The 24,313-nt window shown below is 34.6% G+C and overlaps 3 protein-coding genes across 7 annotated transcripts; 2 read left to right on the forward strand and 1 right to left on the reverse strand.

Moving 5' to 3' along the window:
* Window positions 1–915: 915 nt before the first annotated feature.
* On the reverse strand, window positions 916–6,826 carry LOC107943229 (pentatricopeptide repeat-containing protein At2g20540). 2 transcript variants are annotated; one of them, XM_016876974.2, is made up of 6 exons: window positions 4,797–6,826; window positions 3,670–3,747; window positions 3,524–3,589; window positions 3,299–3,437; window positions 2,488–2,623; window positions 916–1,310 (listed from the first exon to the last, which is right to left on the reverse strand). In XM_016876974.2, the coding sequence occupies exon 1, from the start codon at window positions 6,693–6,695 to the stop codon at window positions 4,806–4,808; it is 1,890 nt and encodes a 629-aa protein (XP_016732463.1). In that variant the 5' UTR covers window positions 6,696–6,826; the 3' UTR covers window positions 916–1,310; window positions 2,488–2,623; window positions 3,299–3,437; window positions 3,524–3,589; window positions 3,670–3,747; window positions 4,797–4,805. The 2 variants fall into 2 exon arrangements, with proteins under 2 accessions (XP_016732463.1, XP_040962630.1); XM_041106696.1 differs by having other exon boundaries at window positions 916–2,623.
* A 3,677-nt stretch (window positions 6,827–10,503) lies between these two features.
* LOC107943224 (F-box/kelch-repeat protein SKIP4) lies at window positions 10,504–12,771 on the forward strand. Its single transcript, XM_016876967.2, has 3 exons — window positions 10,504–10,614; window positions 11,170–11,678; window positions 12,038–12,771. The coding sequence occupies exons 2-3, from the start codon at window positions 11,176–11,178 to the stop codon at window positions 12,633–12,635; spliced, it is 1,101 nt and encodes a 366-aa protein (XP_016732456.1). The 5' UTR covers window positions 10,504–10,614; window positions 11,170–11,175; the 3' UTR covers window positions 12,636–12,771.
* Window positions 12,772–20,272: 7,501 nt separating this feature from the next.
* LOC107943227 (integrin-linked protein kinase 1) lies at window positions 20,273–24,220 on the forward strand. Of its 4 annotated transcripts, none has more exons than XM_016876969.2 (13): window positions 20,273–20,453; window positions 20,666–20,727; window positions 20,824–21,060; window positions 21,951–22,025; window positions 22,266–22,346; window positions 22,475–22,569; window positions 22,706–22,826; window positions 22,912–22,991; window positions 23,121–23,183; window positions 23,285–23,397; window positions 23,483–23,568; window positions 23,647–23,765; window positions 23,855–24,220. In XM_016876969.2, the coding sequence occupies exons 2-13, from the start codon at window positions 20,692–20,694 to the stop codon at window positions 23,991–23,993; spliced, it is 1,245 nt and encodes a 414-aa protein (XP_016732458.1). In that variant the 5' UTR covers window positions 20,273–20,453; window positions 20,666–20,691; the 3' UTR covers window positions 23,994–24,220. The 4 variants fall into 4 exon arrangements, with proteins under 4 accessions (XP_016732458.1, XP_040962634.1, XP_040962635.1 ...); XM_041106700.1 differs by having other exon boundaries at window positions 20,288–20,453; window positions 20,827–21,060; XM_041106701.1 differs by lacking the exon at window positions 20,273–20,453 and having other exon boundaries at window positions 20,504–20,727; window positions 20,827–21,060.
* Window positions 24,221–24,313: the final 93 nt, after the last annotated feature.

Genomic DNA, 24,313 nt, shown 5'->3' on the forward strand with positions numbered 1-24,313 from the left:
ATGGTGTCATAGTCAAGGTTTTATGAGTAGGTAAAATTAGACTCCAACCACTTTGCCTTTAAAAACTTATGTGCTATTAATATTTAGTCCCTGAATTTGTTGATTTTTTTTCAATTTGATTATTAAACTGTTTTGGGTCTGCAATAGTCTCAAACTTTTTCTAATTTGATTACTAAACTTGGATTCTTTTAGAGTATGCTGACATGTCATTTTGAAATTATGCCGCATCATCACCTAACTTCTTTTTAAAAAATGAAATGAAATCTAGAAATTACAAAAAAATTAAAGTTTTTAAAAAAATTCAAGTGATGGCGCGATGCAATTTTCGAATGCCATGTCATTATATCTTTAAGAATCCAAATTTAATGATCAAATTGAACAAAATTTACCAAATTACCTCGTGATTTATTCAAGTTGATTGGAAAGGTAGAAAACACCAAAATCCATTTTTCAAACAAGTTTTTTCTTTTTCCACATAATAACAAAATTAGTTCCTGGTTTTACTTTATCATTTTAGTTTAATTCTTTTCTTGGATAGAAAATTTAACTGAAATGTTCTTCTTTTAATAAGACCTTCCTATATCCGATATTCATACTGGGTCTCGATTGAATTTAAAGTTAAACTAGATCAAACCCTTAAACATGAAGTAAAGTTCCATACAATTGTCCCTTCATTAATTATATTCAAACTCAAAACCTTACTTTAGAGATATTAAACTTCTTGTCACTTGACCTAGCATACATTTTATCTGATCTTTACAACAATTTCTTTGCCAAATTTAAAATCTTCTATTTTGCTTGCATGTTTTGGAGAATTTATTTATAGGCCCCCTTGGTCGGAGGTTAGCTTGGAAATCAATAGCATGGTTTTTTTTTTTTAAAATTTCGATAAGTCAAACATAATAGAAAAAAATAGAGGGGGAAAACAAAGCAATAATTCATTAATATCATGAGATGGACGTGCCTCCCATTTCTTTTGAATCCAATGGCCTTTCAGGCCTAATTTGGGGGGTCAAATTGAAAACTTTTGCAAAATGGTGTAAAGCCTTATTATTTCTCTAAATTATTGAAAAAAAACATCTCATATCATGTAGATTTTCAGACCAAAGTTCACAATCTTACATTAAATCACATGCAGCTGACATCATGTTGTTCCACTCACTCATGCTTGTGCTCCTTTTTTGAATTTTCCTGTTTAAAGGGGTATAAACATATCCACCATGGGAATTTCCATAGATTCTTGATGCAGCTACAAATTGATCTTGGTTCATTAGGCATCACAGCAAATTCTCGAATCTCATTTTGCACTTCTGGAAAAAAAAATGTTTCATGACTGTTTTTACTATCCATGAAAACTAATCCTTTGGGTCAATCACAGATCTTAAAACTAAATTTTAAGGAGTCCTAGTAAACTTTTAAAAAACTGTATGAATTTAATGAGAATTATTTTTAAAATTTTTTAGAGCTTTTAATTTTTTGTGAGATTAAAGAGAATTTTCACAAAATTTGAGAGAGCTTAATACAAAATTTCAAAAAAAAGAATATAATGAGAATTTAAAAAAGAAATTAGAGCACCTAATTAAAATTTTTTTTTAAATTCCAATGGGTAAATGAAATATTTCAGAAATTTGAGAAAGAGGTAAGCCCCCTAGACCATTATTATGGTCCCTTGTGCTTTTGAGGTTCATAATTGTCCCTTCAAACAACATTGTTTCCAAGATTTAAACTTGAGTTCTCTTTTTAAAATGCAATGTGCTATACAATTGCATATCTACCTCCATCACTTAGTATAAACTTTAGAAAAATATAATTTTTGGCTCTTGAACTTGGTACTGAAATCCACTTTGGTAACTGTAACTTTTATTTTGGTCCACTTTGGTCTTGAACTTAGCAACTAAATTTATTTTGGTCCTTAAGCTTATATTCTATCAAGATTTAATGAAGTGACCAATATTACTGAAACATGATCAAATGGGACAAATTGAGAATTGATCAACATAACAATTCAAACAAAAGGATTGGATTGATTTATTCCGAAATTGCTTGGAATTGATAAAAATTAAAAACTGAGACAAAAATCAATAGTTGAACGGGTTGAACTTTTAACATTTATTTTTTAATTTCTTTTAGATTTTTATGATTTTTATTAATTATTTAACTATTGTTGGTCTGACAATCGACGATCGTACCAATCGAACTGGTTAAAATAGAAATTGTGATTTGACATGTTCAACTACGGGTTAAGTTATTAAAACATTGAATATAACACTTTGAGATTGTACCATATCATCACCTAAAAATTATATTATTTTTAAACTTTCAAGTGATAATATGACACAATATATCACAAAATTTTTATATTTTTCAAGTTTAACTTGGTTGCCGGTCCAAAAATTATATTACCCCATAAATTTAAGCTTTTTGGCAAGCTAAATATGATGCTTAACTATAAATAGAAATGGGAACTTGGGGTCTGAGCAAACTCACATTAGCAATGAATTTAAATCCAATCTTTATCTGTCCTTTGTAGGTATCATCTTCAAGCACTACATTGTAAGGAGCTGGTCTCACTACTATAAATCCTTTGTCTGTTCCTTCAATAATTATTCCACCAAGGTGAATTCTGAGAAAAAAAGTAAATAAATGAACTCATCTGGTTTGGTTATTTGTGGTAATTGTTAAATAGCTTTTAATGTCTCGAAAAAAGAAAAAAGTTTTATGGCGGTTTTTGTATTAAAAGTTTGATTGTATTTAACTTTCTACTAAAAAAATAGACAAATTAGTCTCTATATGTTAAATTAAAGAGCAAGTCGGTCATTTATATTAAAATTTTAATCCATTTGTATTGTTAAAAACTGTCGTGGTTGACGGAATAACCAGATAATGACACATGGTATGTCACGTATACCTCATGTTGATGTAAATGGACCAATTTTTAACAGATAAAATGGATAGAATTTTTAACAGAAGAACCGGTTTGTTTTTTAATCTAACATATATGAACTAATTTGTCTAATTTTTTAGTAGAGGGAACAAAATGCAATCCAACTCCTAGCACAGGGACTTCATGGTACTTTTACCTCAAAAAAGATGATTGAATTACAGCAACAGTTTCACCATCTGCTAAGCATTATCAGATGATATTTTTTGTCCTTATATTACTTTCCCACCAGTATTATCTATATATTTCATGGCATATGAAAATTCTAGAGAATAAATGCAAATTTAGGTATCAGGGGCATTGAGAATGGAGGTAAAAGGCATATTAAGAAGAAAGAAAGGAAGTAAAATAGATTACCTGGTTTCACCAACAAATCCGTTGTTTTTGAAGAATTCCTTGTCCATGATCCTGAATTTTATATGAGTTAAGTTTTTCCATTCGGATAGCGGAAAATCAAACTTGAATTTCTCATTCCACAATACTTTCTTATGTTTTCCTGCATCATAAAACACAATTGTTATGTTTCAAGAGACCCCAGAAGAATAGAATTAGTAATTTACAAGTCACCAATAGACATGAAACCTGGTGATATTTTGGTTCTGTATTCTTTAGTTCCACATTGTAATATAACATAGTATGCAGGTCTTCCTATAACCAAATGATCAAAACCAAATTAATAAAACAGGACATATCTATGATGCATAGCCAGGGACAAGAGATAGAGATACCGATAAGATTAGTGTCTAATGTCTTCAGCATTTACAATAAGAACTTCGAGGATTCCTTCTTTCATGAGTGAGATCAATCTGCAGATAAAACAAGAGCAAGCTTGGTTTCTGTGTTGGTGTTTCTGTAATTAAGAAAGGGAACAAGACTGCAAGAGAGTGATCAATATACAGGATTTATGATGTGATCAAGTTGGGAAAGTTAATGCAGTCTCAGTTCTATAAAGTTCATTTAATACAACATTTACTCCAACTTCAAAGTACCAATTGGAGTAACTTCTAGCCATAAATTCTACACTTCAAACTCCCAAGAAGAACCCAATATTCATTTAATTCTAGCATTGGAAAATGTTTTGTATACTGAAAAATGGAATAGTTTGATAGCAAGATCATCAATACTACTTTTATATCCAAGTAGGTCTTGCTTGGTCTCAACTATCAAGCTAGATCCAGGCTTACTTTAAAGAGTAAGGAGCTTAGATTAGTTTTCATTTAGATGATAGTTTTTTTAAAGGAAAAATAAAACACTTAAACTAAAGCAGATTAGCTAGCTCAAGTATTACCATATCCCCTAATTGGTGGCCTATATGCCATAGGTCAGGGGTTCAATCCCTTGGTGGGTGGCCATGCGACCATGTATGGTCTGTTGCCTTGAGGCGCTTCTCTCCATGAACCGTACATGTCTCTCAATGGAGGTGGGAGACAAAACCCCGGCATGAGCTGGGGACAATACCTCATATCATTGGGGGCTCGGCCGGTTGCCTGGCGGACGACACTTCGAAGACTTCCTTCGAAGGAGTCTGGCCCCCTCAACAAAAAATAATACTTGCTCTTACTTAAAGTCCCAAACTTAGCTCAAAATTCAGGAACATGGAACTTTGTTTCAGTCCCAATTATGATGTCAAAGCATAAAACGAAATGAGGAGGTAATTTTAGTAGCATACCAGAAAGACCCCAGATTCCATTAAAAAGACAAAACCCTCATGTTTTACGACGTTACGAATCATAAAATTCATTTTCAGCATACCACAAAATGAATTGCATACAGGGAAAGGATACCAATTGGTTTGCCTACTGGCTACTGCTCAATTGATAGAATGTACAGAAGACAAGCTACTGAGGTATCAAACCTTTTCTTTCTAGGCATTCTCCACCAATCTTCTCGTCCTCTCTACATCTTCCTCTCTACCTTCACTTGCATATAGGTCTGATAAAATTGTGTAATAGTTAGTGCTATTTTGTGGATCCAAGGTAGCAAGCTGTTCAACAACGAACTTTACAATCTCAATTGGCCCAGGCGTTAACCGACAACCAGCAAGAATAGCTCCCCAGATTCTTTTATCTGGCTCCATTGGCATTTTCTTCACAAAGTCTACCGCTTGTTCAATATTACCCTGGCGACTGAGCAAATCCACCATGCATGCATAGTGTGCAAGCTTTGGGGTAACATTATACTTCTCTTTCATAGAATAAAACCAGTTCCAACCCTCGTATTCTAGCCCGCAATGACTACAAGTAGATAAAACAGAAAGAAAAATAATTTCATTTGGCTTTATCCCACAATCTAACATATTTGAGAATGTCTCAAGAGCCTCAATTCCATAACCATTTAATCCATATCCATTAATCAATGAACTCCAACAAATGAGATCTTTGACAGGAACTTCATCAAAAAGAGCCTTTCCTTGCTTGACCCTTCCTGATCTGCAGTAGAAATCTATCAAGGCTGATGATAAATAAACATTCCTCGAGTAACCAACTTTTTCTATGAAAGCATGGATGCTATCTCCAAGTTCATGAGATACTTCTTGAGATGCCATCAAAGAACACATTTGCAGTAGACTAATTAAACTGAACTCATTAGGTTTCGCGTTCATATGTAACATCTGTGTAAATGCATCCACGGCATTAAAAGGTAACTTGCTTTGGGTGTAAGCTGAGATCATTGCATTCCATGCAATGACATCTTTATTGCCAATGTGATCAAATACACTCCTAGCTGAACAAACCATTCCAAACTTAGCATACATCTGCAAAAGAGCAGTTGCAACGGAAACAAAAGCCAAGAACCCGTTTTTCATTATATAGCAATGAAATGCGGATCCAAGTTTATTCTCTCCAGATTGTAACACAGCCATAATCATATCCCGGACAACAAATTCATCGGGAGCAAAAAAAGACAACAGCTGCATCTTTGAGAAGATATTAATTGCTTCTATCCCAAATTCATTCTCGATGTAACCGCGAATCACAGTCCTCCAAGAAACCAAGTCCTTCTCCAACATTCCATCAAAAACACGAATCCCTGACTCGAGATTCCTACATTTTGCATACATATCAACCAATGAATTCTGAACACTAATAACATGAGAAAACATTCTTTTTATAATAAAACCGTGTATTTCTCTACCTAACCGTAGAGCGCCAAGATTAGCACAAGCAGGCAAAATGCTGACAATACTAACACGATTAACTTTCAACCCAATAAATTGCATTCTTCTAAACAACTCAAGAGCCTCCAGATAATCCTTATTCTTAACACAAGCAGAAACCACAGCACTCCATAAAACAACATCTTTATCACGTATTTGATGAAACAAACTCCAACAAGTTCCCATACCATAAACGGAATAAGACCCAATAAGAGCAGTTAAAACGGAGGGCTCTGATATAAACCCCATTTTGACCACCAACCCATGAACCATCATTACCAAAACATCCCAATTTAGAGCATCTAAGGCTTTTATTAAGCTTAAAATTGTAACATAGTTAGGCCTTTGATTACTCTTCAACAATAGCATTCTCTTGAACAAGCAAATGGCTTCCTCTGGCTGCCCTTGTTTTACCAATTTGGATAACTTGGATGTCCATGATACCAATACATGATCATTTTCAGCATTGGGCTCAACAGTGTCATCGTGGCTTGAATTCCTATGGAATAAAGTAGCAGAGATTCTCGTCGGCGAGCTTTTAATTCTTTGGGTAATTTCTGCAAACAGCTTCCGTGCATTGCGAGATTGAGAAAACATACATACAAATGTGTTAAAGCTCAGAGAATCTGCTAACAATGTGCTTTCGCTTTATGGCCCAAACAAGAGAAGAACTTGTACTAAAATTAGGAAGCCCACGAGACCTATGGCCTGTCATTGACTTCCTTATTCTTTTGCTTTGCTCCTCTTGAGTTACGAATACAGGTGTTCGTGGCAGGACTGGGTCGAGATCCGATTTCAAAAAGTTTATAGGCTTCATCTTAAGTTCGTTTTGGTCAGGCCTATTTAAATAGTTGAGTTTACTATTTAAAAATTGATCATTTTTATTTTTATTTAAACAGTAAAATTAATTGAGTCGAGCCAGATTGAAATTGAAAAATATAAATTTAAGTTTGATTTAATCCCGGCCCATAAATACCTCTCAAATTTACTAGAAAGTGCAATTTTTTTTTAATATTAATATCATTATAAATTCTTATCATATCTATTCTTTTTAATTCAATACCTAGAACTACTCATAGCCCCTCTCCAATCCTTAAATAGGAGGATAATGCACTTCAGCACACTCGAACCCACGTCCTTCTACACTAGAAACAATGCCGATGTCAATCGAGTTAATATTTAATCGGCTACTAGAAAGTGTAACCTTTGAATAGGGGAAAGCAATCAATTTTTCGATCAATTATAAATTTATTTGACTATTTGATTGGAGAATTTATTTTATTAACCCATCTTAGCATATTATCTATGGTCCCTACCAATTAAAAATAAAAACATCATATTTTTTTCCACATCATCCATGATTACTCCTTACCAACTGTACAAATGATGTGGAAAAAAAGATACTATATTTATTTTTAATTAGTAGGATCATGAATGATGTGATAAGAATAATTTATAAAATAATTTATAGACCGATTGATATACGTCTTAATCCACCAAACCAATTTCATTTATCATTGGTCAGTTTAGTTGGGTTAATTAACCAACTTCTATTGTTATTTTTGACTAATTAAATTAATTATAAATAAAAATTAATTAAAATGGAATTAATTTGTATTGATAAAAATTAGATAATTATTATTATAATAATTAAATTATGAAATTGTTTAATTAAATGATTTTTTAATTTTCGGTATAATAATAAATTTAGTCTTCAATGTTTATATTTGTTGTTAATTTGACTATTATTCTTCTTTTTTAGTTAAAGATCACTTTTCTTTAATATACATGCTTATTAAAATATTAATTTTTAACAATTTTAGCCGTGTGGCAGTCTATGTATACTTCATGCTGACATAATACAATTTGTCTTGTATGTTGTATCAATAAATAATTTAAAATTATAAAAAATTGAAAAATAAAAAACTCAAAACAAACTTAGAAAAAAAAACATAAACTCCATGCAAATTGTTATGCAATCTGCCATGTTTAAAAATGCAATGTTATAATTAGTATTTTTGTTAAAAAGACATCAATTCAACTGTTTTTGAAAAGTTGATGGTTAAATTAAACTTTTTTAAAAATTTTGAGCCAAATTTAGCTAAAATAAAAGAATAAAGGTCAAATTGACAAAAATGTAAAGTTAATGGCAAATTTTGTCAATGAGCCTTAAATTTTTAACCCAACCGAGTTATTGTTCTCTCTTGAATATTGACCTCAATTTGGGCTGACGTATAGGCCCAATTGAAACTTGGGTTGCCTTGCTTAGGCCTATTCCTAACCGCCCGTATGAGGTCCTTTTCTCTATAATCACGTTATCTAAATGGTCTAATTTCATTTCATCTCTCTATTTTATGAAAATTGATATATTAGTCCTTATACTTTAATTTCTCAGAATCTAGTCTTTATACTTTTACAAAAACTAAGATATTAGCCTAGTTGTTGTTAAACAAATATGTTAACTTTAATTTTCAATTGTTTTGATATAACAAATCTAGTTATAAAATCTCTTAATCAAATTTGTATAAACTATTTCAATCTTATCCAAATATATTTTCAAGTATTACAATTTTTAAAAAAAGTTTCTAAATGAATTAAACTTTCTACAACAGTTTTTGAAAACCCCCAAGTCCTTTAAAATGTTTTTAAGCCACATTTTTTAAGGTTCCTAATCTTGTCTTGAGATACAAGCATGTTTTTCTCGAGACAGACCAACATCGAACGAAGCTAAAATATGCTTTAGGTGAGTCTTGTCTCGAGACATATGGTCAATTGTCTCAAGACATGCCTATTGTGTCTCGAGATCTCAGGATCCAACGATCATATTTGTTGTTCCTATATCGAGACAAGGTTTATATGTATTATCTCGAGACATATTGTTTCAGGTTACATTAAATGCACGAAATAAAATTCTTTTGACGGCTCCAAATGTCCAAAAATTTGTTAGATGGTATATATTCAAGTCAAGAGCACTTGAAACCATAAGCAAAGAACATCCAAATATTGAAATCAAGAGAAAAGCCTCGAATTCTTTTTTTCTTCATTTTCTCTTTTATATATCTCTTTAAGTGTTTATTATGAAATCTATTTATCATTCTAATTTCAATTCTTTGAGAGAATTTAACACTTGTAAACACACACCTTTACGAGGTCTCCATTGTTTACATTTTTTCTTTGTACTTGCTAAAAGATACTTAAGGTTGTTGAGGTATAAAACCTTAAGTAATTTATTAAGGGTTGCAGTTGTATTTTGTAAAAGCTAGATGGTTCTAGTTTAGTCACAAAAAGTAGGGGGAATGTTCTACCTTAGCTTTGTGTAAAAGATAAGACTTGTAAAAGTTATACATTTTGTAGCAAAAGGGGTCCTCTTTTTTGTACCATTGAATCCACAAGTGCCGACGGAGGACCAAGAGATTACCAATCCCGTACATCTGTAACAATAACAATGGTGTTGTCGAAACTTGCTTGAACATGAATAACTCTTTTTGGTATTCTATGTGCACTTTTTCATGCACTACTGCGCCTATTCCTACGTGAACCAACTTTTGGTATAGGTTTTACCATATTTTATCATTTCGTAAAGATAATTTAGAGATGAAAGGTAAGAATTCAAGTATAATGAATTGGTAATTCATGGGTTGAGGTTTATCAAAGTAGTGGAGATAAGCAACTGTGGTCGAACCATTATAGATCGAAATATTCAAGTTATTCTCTCCTTTTTTTTTCTTTTTAATTTTGAAATAATATTTAAGAATTTTAAAATATCAATTCATCCCTTCTAGATATTTTCGAGCCTAACAAAATAAAATTAAATTGCTGATTTTTGTTAATTCATTGCATATAAATTGATAAATCACTTTTTTTTTTGTAATTCATTGCATGTAAATTATGAAATTGTTTATTTCTAGGTCGAGAATTTAATTATAATATTTGACAGTATTTTGATAAACTACGAGGATATACAAAATAAAGGGACTAACTTATTTTTTGGGTAAATTGTATTAATAGTCACTTAATTATGGTTTTTTTTATCATCCAACTATTAGAAGTATAAAATGACCACCCAATTACTATTCAATTTTGTCTTTTTCGGTCACCCAACTATCTTGTATTTTGTTGTGTTTCCACTTTGTTACGTTAGTCAGCCAGTGACCAAAAAAGACAAAATTAAATAGTTGGGTAATCATTTTGTAACTTTTCATAGTTGGTTGACTATTTTGTAACTTCTCATAGTTTGGTGACAAAAAAAAACCATAGTGGGTGACCTATAAAGTAGTTTACCCTTTTTTTAAAAAGGGACTAACTTATTAGTTTTAACAAAGTAGAGGGATGCAATTCATAATTAGACCTATCTAAACCCACTCCAAAAGTAATCTTTTAATTCGGAAAACAAAATTTTCCATTTAATAGAAATCGGAAATAAAATTACTGGTTTCAGACAATTCCTAAATCCCTTTTTCGTCGATTTCCCTCACTTCCAGTTATTCAAGCTATTAACCTGATCCGATAATCCCAGGTCAGCATTTTCTCTCTATTTCCCCCCTTAATTTTTATATATTTTTCTTATATATTCATCTATTTTATCATTACCTCAATTTTTTTTTCATTCAAATGTTTATTTGCAGCGATTTTCTATCTCCATTTTTGGAGATTTATGTTCAATTTTCTTAAGCCAGTTTTTTTTCATATAATTAGCTTAGAAAATTTGGTAGATTTATATTTAATGAATGATTGATCTCGATTTTTGATGTTGGCATGTATATTTTCCGTTAAAGTTTGGAGAAGAAATTATTATTTTCTTTTATTTTTCTGTTAATATTTGGCTCCTTGATTTTTTAAGGTCCCTTACAATATGAATTCTAGCTCTAATTTTTGAATACTTTTTCATAAATCGAAATCTAGAAACAATTTTTTGATTGGGGTTTAAAATGAGATTTTGACTTGGATGACAGTTTGTGATTTACTTTTGAATTTACAGGAGTCAATTGTATTTATCTATATGATTATCTAATTGCAATTTAGGAAATTTATGCTGTAAAATTGTCATTAAACTCTTTTTTATTAATTACAGATTGTGATGCAAGAGGTTTCTATTGAAATAGAGAATCCAGAAGGTGGATCAGAAGGTATCAGTCGAATGAGACAACCGCAAGAACCACTGATACATGGACTTCCCGATGATATCGCGCTTTTATGCTTGGCTAGAGTCCCTCGAGAATATTATACTGTCCTGAAGTTTGTTTCTAGGAGATGGAGGGATTTGGTGCACGGTGAAGGGTTGCATGCTCATCGTAAAAAGCATAATTTAGATGAAACTTGGATTTATGCTTTATGTCGAGACAAGTTTGAGCAGGTTTGCTGTTATGTATTGGATCCCAATTCTTCGAGAAGATCTTGGAAGCAAATGCGGGAGCTTCCGTCTCGCAGCTTGCTAAGAAAAGGTGTAGGTTTTGAAGTGTTGGGGAAGAGACTTTACTTGATGGGTGGCTGCCGATGGTCTGAAGATGCTACTGATGAGACCTACTGTTACGATGCTTCGAAAAACTCTTGGACTGAAGCTAATCCCTTATCAACTGCAAGGTAATATACTTTCTTCTGTTCTTCTTGACGATGCTAAGATTGCATGGTAGTTTAAGCAAAAATGAAGTACAAATACTTATGAGTGTACATGTATATGGCATTGTTACGCGTTATAACGGAGGTTGCACGATAGGTTAAGCAAAGATGAATTGCAAATACTTATGTGTCTATATATATGGCATTGTTATGTGTTATAACAGAAGATGTTAAGGTTTCACGGTAGTTTAAGCAAAGATGAATTGCAAATACTTATGTGTGTATATATGTATGGCATTGTTACTGATATAATGGTAGTGTTTGCTTTCTCCGTTTTTGCTTGCTTGTTAAAGAGGATACTTTATGTGTTTTTATGTGCTCAGATGCTACTTTGCGTGTGAAGTTCTCGGCCAGAAAATATATGCAATTGGTGGATTGGGTTTAAACTCAAGTGTTCCACATTCTTGGGACACGTATGATCCTTGCACAAACAATTGGACTTCTCACTCAGACGGAAACATTGTTCCCGAAATCGAAGATTCTTTCGTATTGGGTGAGAAAATCTATATCCGCTGTGGCCGATCCGCTGTAACTTCTCAAGTTTATGCAGTAGTTTATGAACCATCAAGTGGAACTTGGCAACATGCAGATGCTGACATGGTATCAGGCTGGCAAGGGCCTGCAGTTGTAGTAGATGATACACTTTACGTGTTGGATGAGAGTTCTGGAACAAGGTTAATGATGTGGGAAAAAGATCTTCGGGAGTGGGTGGCTATAGGGAGGCTTTCACCCTTACTTACAAGACCGCCCTGTAAACTTGTTGCCGTTGGGAAAAGCATCTATGTGATAGGGAAGGGGCGTAGCACAGTAGTCGTCGATGTTAGCAATGCAGGAAATGGTGGAGGAATGATGGTGAGTTCTTCCATACCTAAACTGACTTCAAATGACGAGATAATTAATTGTAAATGTTTGTCCATCTGAGTTTTACGGGCTTCGATTCTGCGAAAGCTTATGTTTCTGCAAATATTAAACAAATCTCTGATCTCAGAAATGAAAGAACATCACTTCTGTAAGTTACATGTCTTAATTCTATACAATACATTTTAGATTTCTTCTAGTACAGTGGAAACAATCATAGCTGAAATACTGGTGAAAGTACCTGAGAGGTCCCTCTATTATAGGGACTTGATCAAATTAGTCCCTCTACTGTTAAGTAGATCAATAGTCCCTGTACTATTAAAAAGAATTAAATAACGCCAAATTGAAATAGATTCAATATTTACTGGTTAAAAAATGATCATTTATTGTATGGCAGAGTTAATATTTTTAAAGTTTTTATCGTTCTATATAGTCAATATTAGGACTTTTTAGACACTTGAAAATTTTTTGAGGCTCCAAAGTGAAATTTTAATTCTTTAGACATGTTTTGTTTGGACATATTTGGTGTTGACACCATTTTTTTTGAAAAACGGGGTCGACTTGGATTTTGAAAATGAAAACGAAAACGGGAGTTGTCACCAATTTTTTTTGATAAGGTGCGATCGGACCACCTTAAAAAGTGGTTGTATTTAATAAACGATTTAATTTTATTAAAATAACAATTTTGGTCCACGAAATTTAGAAAAACGGGTTCGGGAATCGGTTACGTACGAGGAATGATTAGCACCCTCATAGCGTCTAAAATTGGTACCTAGTTGATTAATTAATGTCTTAGTGTCGAAGATTGAAAAATTTAAAGAGATTTAAAATACGATCCTTTATTGAAATGTTGAAAATTTTCGGGAAAGAAGGCATATTTCGCGTTAATCGAGAAAAAGAATTAGATCCAGTAAGTTAGGACACAATGTCTTAAATTCCCGATGCGCGAATGAATGCAAAAAATTTACTTATTTAAAAGATATTTAGCTATCTTGGATTTAAAAAAGGGATCATGCCTAGTAAGTTAGGACACGATCTCTTCTTAATTAATGTTAATTAAAAAAAACGCTTGAGTTAAGCAGCAAAGGTCCACTTGTCCGGCAATAACAATATGTCACATCCCGTAAGTTAGGACGCGACATTGGACCCTCAAGAATGAGTTTGCCTTTGATTTTTATTAAAATTTTATGTGTTTGGAAATTTAAAAGGATATTTTGTTATTTAGGTTTAACGAGAAAATTGAGACCCAGTAAGTTAGGGTACAATTTCTCGAATCCCAAAAACGCGAAATATTACCTTATTTTGAAACTTTTTCCTTTTTTGAACAATGGTTGAAAGTCGATGAAATATCTATTAATATGCGCGTAATTTATTTGATTATGCTTTAAAAGAAATTGTTTAATATGTACGAAAAGGTTATAAATGACTCGTAACGATAGTATATCCAAATAATAAGAATATGATATTGCAAAATATAAAAGAACATGGCATTAATAGTAACGAATCACAATATTAACATACATGAACAAAGACAATAATAATACAAATAATAATATAAGGAACAATAATAATAATGACAATATAAACAATCATAATAATGAGGATTATTAAAATATAGATATGTAATGAAATTGATAAAAAAAAGGCAACAAACGAAAATAAAAAATAATGAATAATAAACAAAAATATGAAAACAAAATAGTGTAAGTGTTAAATAAATAAACCAAGTTAACAAGGCATTTGATTGTGTTTTTTTTAAGGATTAAATAGAATAAATAAAAGTAAGCAGTTTTTTTAAAATAAATAATAATAATAAAAAGACCCGGGACCGAATTAGAAACAAAATAAAATCAAAAGGGAAAATTTAAGAAGAAAAAAAAACCTGGGCCAAAACGAAACGCGCGCAAAGATACAAGGCCTAAATGGGAAATTATCCCCAGACCTTGAAGTGTGCCATTTCGCAAGGGTTAAAATGAAATGGCAACAAAATTACATGGGCAAATTAAAAAAAAGAAGGACGCCATTAAGATTTGAATCAAAATCGAAGGGGCTGATTGCAAAAATAACCCCCTTTTTATTTGGCTCAAAACGACGTCGTTCGTAATACTGGTGCCTGCGCATGGTCCAAAGACCAAATCGAAACAGAAACACAACATTGTGGCTGAAATTAGCAAAACCAAAAGATCGCATTGAGGTAAACCGCAAAGGGGGAAGGATCTATTGCGCAAATATCCCCTTAAAGGAAAACGCCCGGATCCTCCCTGGCGGGTCAGGTCGTGCACACGGATGGTCCTATACGGCGCTGTTTTGAAGCCACTGAAGCAGGCCCCAAACGACGCCGTTTTGCGTCTCTTAAAGGAGCCAAATGTTTTTTTTTCTCATTCTGCTGTTTCTTTTAAAAAAACTAAAAGGCTTCCCCATTTTCTCTGCTAGGGTCCCAAGCCTAGCCTTAGAACCCCACCGTCAGACCACTGCAATTTCACCGCGGCGCCATCAAGGACGGTGGCTGGAGTCATGCGAAAAAGGGGTTTTTTAGCCCGTGCCCACCAAAACAGGAAAGGAAAAGAAAGGCCTTCCTCGTCCCCTTTTTAAAACTCAGCTCCGGTGACGGAGAAAGGGACTCCGGCAATGAGACCGCTACGCCCATGTAAGTTCTTTTTTTTTGCTTTTTATTTTTATTTTTAAATATATGAAAAGAAATAAAAAGAATGCAAAAGAGAAAAAAAAAACAGATTTAAATTTAATACTTTAACAGAGAAAACAAAATTTCACCTTAAGTTTTTTCTTTTTATTTCTTAATATTCGTAAAAAAGGCTAGAAAAAACTACAATGTTTGTGTTCGGCTTATATAGCCGATTTTTATAACCCCTAAACTTCTATTTTTTTATCGTTTGCAATTTGGATTGTGTTTGTTGTCTTATTCTTTTGCGTGTTGCAGGTGGTGTCAGACGCGCATGGAGGGCTAGCGATAGGTGAGCGGCGGCGGTGGCGTGTGGCACTGGTGGTCTTGGCATGCGGCGCCTTAGGGTTTTTTTTTTGCTCATTTCTGCTAAAAATGTTAATGCTGTTTGGGCTAGGTTTTTAATTTTTGGGCCTGTTTGTGATTGGGTTTAGGGTTAATTTTTGGGCCATTGTGGGCTTGTTTGAATAGACTGTGGTCTTTTATTTATTTTTGGGTTGGTTGGGTTTAGGTCATATGGGTCCTGGGAAAAAATGGGCCACTACAGCTGCCCCTCTTTACTCGTTGTCATGTAACGAGAATAGAGCAAAGACATCAAAAGGGACCAATTTTGCCCGGTGTCGCCGAGTCTTGACTTTCTTGGGTGCTTCTCTTCTTCAAGTAGCCTCCTTCTAGTCCATTGCGTCTTGTTGCTTCAATCCACTCCACTGCACTTCAGAAAGATACGACTTGTAGCTTCAATCTTCTTTGCAGCAACTTCAGGGGGATGAGATTTATGGTCTTAGTCTCCTCCACTACAACGTTAGAGAGATAAGACTTGTTGTGGTAGGTTTAATCCGACCTACTGCAACTTCAGAGGTATAGGATTTATAGTTTTAATTTGCTCCACTGCAACTTCAGGGAGTTAGGTTTTGTATCTTCAACTTGCCCCACTGCAACGTCATGGGGGTAAGGTTTGCTACTTCAACCTGCTCTACTGCAACTTCAGAGAGAAAATTTTATATGATCTGCTCTACTGCAACTTCAGAGAGATGAGATCTATTATTTATAGCTTTAATCTGTTTTACTGCAACTTTAGGGAAATAAGATTTGCTATCTTTAATCTGCTTTGCTGCAAACTATGGTGTCTTCAATCTGCTTCGCTGTCAGTACAGGAAGGCAAGATCTGCTCTCTTCAGTCTGCTCCGCTGTCAGTACAAGAAGGCAAGGCTGGTGTCTTTGATCTGCTTCGCTGTCAGTACAGGAAGGCAATGTCTGCTATCTTCAGTCTGCTCCGCTGCAAGCTCAAGGAGGCGAGGCTGGTGTCTTCGATCTGTTTCACTGCTAATACAGGAAGACAAGATCTGCTATCTTCAGTTTGCTCCGCTGTAAACTCAGGGAGGCGAGGCTGGTGTATTCGATCTGCTTCGCTGCAAACTCAAGAAGACAAGATCTGTGGTTTTAATTCGCTCCACTACAACTTCAGGGAGGTAGGATTTGTGGTTTCTGATCTGTTCTCTAGGGAACATGACCTGTAGAATATATTTTGTGGACCTATTTATGCTTAGTGTTTAGGATATCATGATTAAAATGAATCAAAATTTCCTAACCAGATGTGTATGAATGATATTTACATTGAATGATATTTGCATGAATGTATAATGTCATTTTTCGAGAATGATCCTCTTTTAATGCTTAGGTTGTCATTACTCGCTGTTTATCAAGGTTCTATCACTAATGCCTTCTCGTTCAGCCGGTATCTTTGACAAAAAAACCAAAAAAATAGTCGCAATTTAGACTATTCTTTCTCTAATGCTTCTAACCCTTAAGTTGGTTAGTTCTAAACAATAGCCCTGTTTCAGGTCCTCGTACTATTTAGAAGCTTCCAGAGTAATATGCAGAACTCCATCTGCTTGAATATTATCAGTCCATTAATCGTTATTTCAATGAAAAATGTTCGAAAAAGATTATCAAAATAGACAAGATGAAATTTTGTCGAGAGCAAAGCTCGAAATGAATGAATCAAATCAAGATAGCAAATTTTGCTAGAATACAAAATGAAAATAAATTAATCAAGATGGCGTATTTTGTCAAAAAATACAAAAAATGAATAAAATGGAAATAGGTTCCCTATATATCGTAGCAAGTGCTTCTCTGCCCTAAATTTCTTGAGGACCCTTTTGAACTTATTATGTGTTTAGAAGTCCTAGAAGACTTTGTTGATGCCTCAAGATGTAGCATCTCTCCTTCTTATTAATTCAAAGAGGACAAGACTACCGCATGCCCCAACTTTGATAAAAAAATTTGAATTGCTCATTCTTGGGTTTTCAATTCAAAACCCTTTTGGTATCAAGGCACCATTTGCGGGTTTTTACCTTGGCCTCTCCTTTTTTTTAGGCGAAGTACTTCTTCACTGAATCCGAATTCACAGGATTAGGCAGGCATTTTCCATCTATCTCAGTCAAAATCAACGCTCTTCCAGAAAATGCCTTCTTTACTATATAAGGTCCCTCCCAGTTTAGCATCCACTTTCCTCTGAAGTCTTTTTGTATAGGAAGGATCTTCTTTAGCACCAAATCCCCTTCATGGAATTCCCTAGGACGAACTTTCTTATTGTAAGTTCGTATCATTCGTTTCTGGTACATTTGACCATGACGGATAGCTCTTAACCTCTTTTCTTCAATCAAGTTTAGCTGATCATATCGGGATTGAATCCATTCTGCTTCATCTAGTTTCAATTCTGATAAAACTCGGAGGGAAGGAATCTCAACTTCGATGGGCAAAACCACCTCTATTCCATAGACCAATGAGAAAGGAGTTGCCCCGGTAGAGGTTCTGACAGACGCTCGATAAGCATAAAGGGCAAATGGTAACTTCTCATGCCAATCTTTATAAGTCTCTGTCATTTTCCCCACAATCTTCTTGATGTTCTTATTAGCTGCTTCCACTGCGCCATTCATTTTTGGGCGATATGGCGATGAGTTGTGGTGCTTGATCTTGAATTGATTGCAGACCTCCGTTGTCGTTCTATTATTTAAATTCAAAGCGTTGTCAAATATAATTCTTTATGGCATCCCATACCGACATATGATCTCCTTTTTTAAGAATTTACTAACTGCTGACTTTGTGACGTTGGCATAAGAAGCATCCTCTACTCACTTGGTGAAGTAGTCGATGACTACGAAGATGAACCGATGCCCATTCGAAGCCTTTGGCGAGATTGGCCTAGTTGCATCCATGCCCCACATTGAGAATGGCCATGGAGAAGTCATGACATGGAGAGGTGAAGGCACATGGATCTTGTCTCCGTAAATCTGGCACTTATGGAATTTCTCAGCATACTTGATGCAGTCTCCTTCCATGGTAGACCAATAATATCCAAATCTCATGATCTGCCTGACAATTGTGAAACCATTAGCGTGTGTTCCGCAGACACCATCGTGGATCTCTTCTAAGATTTGCTTAGCCTCAATAGCATCCACGTATCTTAGCAGCACCTGATCCTTTCCTCTTTTGTATAGGATTCTTCCATTTAAGACGTAGTCACTAGCCAGCCTCCTCAACGTTCTCTTGTCATTCTCAGTTGCTTGGTCTAGGTATTCACAATTTTTCACGTATCGCAATATGTCTTGATACCAAGGGTGGTCGTCTTTTTCTTCTTCTTCGTCAATGTTACAACAGTGGGCTAGAGCCTCATAAATGCTCATTTGGATAGGCTTCACATCCTCTTATTTATTTACTTTGACCATGGAAGCCAATGTAGCCAAAGCGTTAGCCATTGTGGGCCATTGGGTTTAGGGTTAATTTTTGGGCCATTGTGGGCTTGTTTGAATGGACTATGGTCTTTTATTTATTTTTGGGTTGGTTGGGTTTGGGTCATATGGGCCCCGAGCAAAAATGGGCCACTACATTTGGTTTGGCTAGCTGATTCTTATGTTTTGTAGTATAAATTACAGTTAAACAACTAAATAAATAAAAATATATATTAGAAGTAATTGTGGTTATTATCTCGTGTAATCCTCTCAAATTTCAACTTTTTGTAAGAATCTGAGCAATGAGCAAAGAGTGCTTTAATTACACTCAATTTAGAAACCCGTTAACTGATTAACTAAATATGTTAGCATTTTAACCGAAATAATTAGCATTACAAAATTATTTATTTAAATTAGCTAACGATATTATAGAAGTAATAAATCATAATAGAGGGACTAAAATCAGAATTTGACCATGTATAAATCCTAAAGCCTACGGCCTTACCCTATCATTGAGAAAGAGTAGTCTTAAGCTGATTTGGACCAGTGGATCTGTCCTATACTTGTCTGAGCCGGGTGGCCTGATCTGCTTGGCCTGAGTTTGGAGAAAGATTCTTTTTAATTGATTTAGTTCGATTTTAAAATTTTTATTTAAATTTAATTATAACTATACATCATATTATTCTTAAATTATAAAATGAGGTTTTTTAGTAGATAAAGTTGGGCCTTGGCCCAAACTTAATTTTTTCTAAAAAATTGAAGTTCGGCTCGAACTGTTCATAAACACCTATAATTTGTTCTGTAGAATCTTCTCTATCATTTTCTTAACATCTGATTCCAGATTATCAAGCCCTTTTTGAGTTTGATCTCTAATTTGATTTGTGGATTGTCAACGAGAACTTATATGGGTTTTCACCTGTTCGAAACTTGAAAATTTTAATTAAGCTAAGTGAAAAAGGATGTGGTTACACTTAGTCCAATAATCGGATGATTAATAAATAACAAGTTAATATTTCCTAACCTCTCAATAGTATTGAATTTTACCCAAAAACATTATAGAACATCCAATAGAAATCTGCTAGATGTCATGTACCTTATTGGCTCCTACTGTTTTCTAGGTAATTTAAGATACAATTGATGGTTTAGATAATGTTTCTAGAAAAAATCTTCTAAGGACCAAACTGTAAATTGGGGTAAAGTTTAGAGACCAATTTACTAAGATAACCTATTTTCGAATCCCCCGCCAGAATTAAAAAAAAAAAAAACACAGTTTAGACAACGTTCTATTTGCTGTTTTGCTTAGCCATAATAAGATTGAAAATTGCCCAAAGACCAAAATCAAACTTATTTTAATTTTCTCAGTAGCCAAGCAGTAAAATTTCACAAAAATTCTTCTGCCGATCCCTGCATTGAAACTTGAAACGGTTCTTCTATGTCAAGTTCAATGTGCAGGGCGAACAATCCGAGGCGGTAATTTCTCAATTCTCATAGTCAAAAATCCGATACAAAAGAGACAATTTTTTATTTTTATTTTTTTAAATTGGGTAATAACTTCGTCAACTCCGAAACAATCGACGATGATGAAACCATTTGTATTGTCTCCTATTACAGCTACTATATTAACTGTCAGTGTGTCGATTTTAAGCCTTTTTAATTCAAGCTTTTGTTTTTGTATTTTTAAGTTTTCAAAATCGGTTTTGCGATCAAAATGGAAGATTTCAGGCCGTCTCATTCTTCTTCAACGGTAAATTCGATTCATTTTCGAGATTATGTAATGACTCAAAGTGAAAATTTTGTTTATTTATGAAGTGAATTGATGGGTATTGTGTTTTTGGAACAGAAGCTGGTGGGACAGAAAGTTGATTCAGGGGGTCTTTATAGACTGCTTCAATGTGCAAGTAAGGGGGATAAAGCTGGCGTAATACAAGAATTAGATAAAGGTGTGGAGCCTAATGGAGCTGATTATGATAGGAGAACTGCTCTTCATTTAGCTGCTTGTGAAGGTTGGATTGAAGTTGTTGATTTGCTTCTTGAGAAAGGTGCTGATGTGAATTCTTTAGATCGTTGGGGCCGAACTGTAAGTTACAAATTTCATGTTATTTTATCTAGTATGAACATTTTTTGGGGGGTTATGATTAATTTATGGGTGTTGAACTGTTGATACAAGGTTGGGGTGAAAGGCGGTTTACGACGGTTCGACCGACAGGTAGAGAATTGTAATGGTTATGGGTGATTGGAATTTGAGTTTTTTGAGGGTTGGAGTTGGAGAGGAAAAAGAAAAATAGTTGGAGTTCGAATGGAATTTGGTCCTTGTAGGTCTTAAAAGGGTGTCTTTGTTCATTCACCCCGAATGCCACGTCATCTCTGTATTAGTTACGTACTCCCTGCAACCTAGCTAATCTATTGATCTCCTGTTCTCGGAAGTATTGTAATAGATAAATGTGATGTACAGGTGGCAAGTATTATGTCCGTGTTCAGTGTGGTCGGAATTTGGGTTCTTTGGAGGGTTTGAGTTTGAAAGGAGAAAGAAAAATAGCTGAGAGTGTGAATGTAGAGATAGAGGGAATGTGTCTTTGTTCCTTGGTCCTTGTGGGTCTTAAAAGAGGTGTCTTTGTTCATTCACCCCCAAACATCACCTCTCATCTCTGTATTTGTTTCATACTCCCTAGAACCCAACTGATCTATTGATGTTTTGTCCCCGTGGGTATGGTAATGGATAAATGTAATGTACAAGTGACAGGTATTTTTTCCATATCAAGAGTGTGGTCTCTATGTCATGTGCTAGTGAGATCATGGGCTCAAGGTTAAGAACTTGCATGAACCTTGGCCTCACAGGTGTCCTTAGCTCACAAAGTGATTCTTAGTCTAGGGTATTATCCCGTGCTATTGGTAGGGCACGGAGTGAACTCGCAAGATGTAGGTATAACAATGGGAAAATGAATCTGATGTGAGTAATTCTTTTTGTAGCCATTGTCCGACGCACATAGTTTTCGACACCACGAGGTTTGCAAGATACTTGAAGCTCGAGGGGGAATCGATCCGGTATTTTGTTAATCTGTTGTTGTTATTGTTAAGCTTATAAAGTTTATGTTTTTAGTTCCAAGAATGCCAAATTTTCTGAATTGTCTGCCTTGTTCTTGACAAATTGTCCATGAGAAACAAATACATATTCAAATCTTGGCATGACAGCATCTGTACTTAAATTTTGAGACATCTAGTCTGCAAATATCATACAATGTTGTGTCTCATTTGAAACCTTAATGTATCATTTCCTTGCAATAGGTAGGAATGGACTCTCAAGCTCCGTGCTTCGAAATCGATCACAGTGAGGTTGACATGGAGGAAGCAACCCGTATCGGAGAGGTAAGTTCTTCTGTTTTTAAGTTCCCAGATGACGTTTGATATGATCTCCTCACCTTGCTTTAGGCCATATGGGCCTCAATTTCTTTTTATGGTATTTCACCCAATGCTTAAGTTGTTTAGTATACCAGGGTGCATATGGTGAAGTTTTTTTGGTAAACTGGCGTGGCACCGAAGTTGCAGCCAAGACGATTCGTTCCACGATCGCATCGAATCCTAAAGCAAAGTAAATTTCATATTTCTATCATTTATATCAAGCTTCATTGACATAGGTTACAAGATCGATAAAGCTTGAATTAGGCTAATTCTAGCTTGAGAATCTTAGTGAGGTTTTTCCTCTTTGCTGCTGAATGTTTTAACAGAAATACCTTTCTCAAGGAATTGGCTTTATGGCAACAGTTGCGCCACCCTAATATAGTGCAGTTCCTCGGTGTTCTAAAGCATTCCGATCGTTTGATCTTCCTCACCGAGTATCTTCGGAATGTGAGTCTCGCCTCATTATATTAGGACTTAACTTTCATATGATTGTCTTGTGCTTATTTTCATTTAAATTGTGTGTTGGAGTTAGGGAAGTTTGTATGATATATTGAAAAAGAAGGGAAGACTCGACACGAAAACAGCCATCTCTTATGCTCTAGATATTGCAAGGTACATATGACTGCCACTTTTCCGTTCATGCACATGATAGTCCGTATCGTTCCAATTTTATCGGATGTTTACTAGTGTTGGAGCAGTTACTGAGCCCGGCAATGAGCTAATATCGTTTTAACCTTGCAGAGGCATGAACTATCTTCACCAGCATAAGCCACATGCTATTATACACCGGGATTTAACACCAAGGTATTGGAAACTAGATCTTCCAGCAGATGCCCGAGTCAAATCTTCGTCACTCGGTTGGTCATCTATGGTCAAATTCTGATACCTTTATGTTGGTCCTACAGAAACGTGTTACAAGACGAAGCCGGTCGCCTTAAGGTCACTGATTTCGGTTTAAGCAAAATTGCACAAGAAAAGGATTCCTATGGTTACAAAATGACTGGTGGAACTGGTTCATGTAAAAAATTACTTCCTTTTGAATAATTAAAACATTTATAAATTATAATTTTTTTTGACTTTGATGCTCTTTCGAGATTTGCCAGATCGTTATATGGCACCCGAAGTTTACCGTCGAGAATCCTACGGGAAGAGCGTTGATGTCTTCTCCTTTGCTTTAATACTGCACGAGGTAACTTGTGTTGCAAGCAAGGATTGTTTATAACTTTGTTGGTATTCCATCTGGCCGTTGCTTTATATTTTCATACAGATGTTCCAAGGTGGACCGTCGAATAGGGCAGAAACAGCCGAACAAATCGCAGACAAAAGGGCATATGAAGATTCGAGGCCACCGCTCTCTTCATTTTTATACCCCGAACCAATCAAAATGTGAGTTTTTCTTGGTTCATAAACCAAATTGAAATCATTTCAGTCTAATGGTTTATGTTATTGTTGTTGCCGTTGTCGTCTGAATTCAGGCTTCTTAAAGAATGTTGGCATAAGAACCCGGATTGTCGACCGACATTCGGAGAGATAATATCACAACTCGAGGTAATCGAACAGGATTTTCAAAATGAGAAGGCAATGAAAGCCAGTTGTTGCTGTGTTGTCCAATGAAATTATATAATTTCATCATTAGCAGCCATATGAGAGTTTTTTCTTTTTTTTACTATAATCAATGTATGTCTGTTACTACCTTGTTTTTTTAAACTGTGTTCTGTCATGTAGAACCTGTATTGATTTTCTACACAGCAAAAAAACAATATAGACAAAGAATGTTGTATCATCATCCCTTTGATGTTTGTGTATAAAAGAACCTTAATGGGGAAATCTCTTAGATCGAACGAAGAGTTGTGGTTCATATCTCAAAGATACTATTTATTTTGATTTGAAAGTTTCACAATTTAACTGGTATATATTTAGTTGACTTTATTACA

The sequence above is a fragment of the Gossypium hirsutum genome, chromosome D12 (assembly GCF_007990345.1).
Source record: "Gossypium hirsutum isolate 1008001.06 chromosome D12, Gossypium_hirsutum_v2.1, whole genome shotgun sequence".
NCBI classification, from domain to species: domain Eukaryota; kingdom Viridiplantae; phylum Streptophyta; class Magnoliopsida; order Malvales; family Malvaceae; genus Gossypium; species Gossypium hirsutum.

What these genes read in the sequence shown, in the direction of transcription:
- LOC107943229 (XM_016876974.2), bottom strand. Translation starts at nt 6,695, where the DNA reads ATGTTTTCTCAATCTCGCAATGCACGGAAGCTGTTTGCAGAAATTACC.
- LOC107943224 (XM_016876967.2), top strand. Translation starts at nt 11,176, where the DNA reads ATGCAAGAGGTTTCTATTGAAATAGAGAATCCAGAAGGTGGATCAGAA. An exon ending in AATCCCTTATCAACTGCAAG is followed by an intron (nt 11,679 to 12,037) that starts GTAATATACTTT and finishes TTATGTGCTCAG; the next exon opens with ATGCTACTTTGCGTGTGAAG.
- LOC107943227 (XM_016876969.2), top strand. Translation starts at nt 20,692, where the DNA reads ATGGAAGATTTCAGGCCGTCTCATTCTTCTTCAACG. An exon ending in AAGCAACCCGTATCGGAGAG is followed by an intron (nt 22,347 to 22,474) that starts GTAAGTTCTTCT and finishes TTAGTATACCAG; the next exon opens with GGTGCATATGGTGAAGTTTT. An exon ending in TATGCTCTAGATATTGCAAG is followed by an intron (nt 22,992 to 23,120) that starts GTACATATGACT and finishes TTAACCTTGCAG; the next exon opens with AGGCATGAACTATCTTCACC.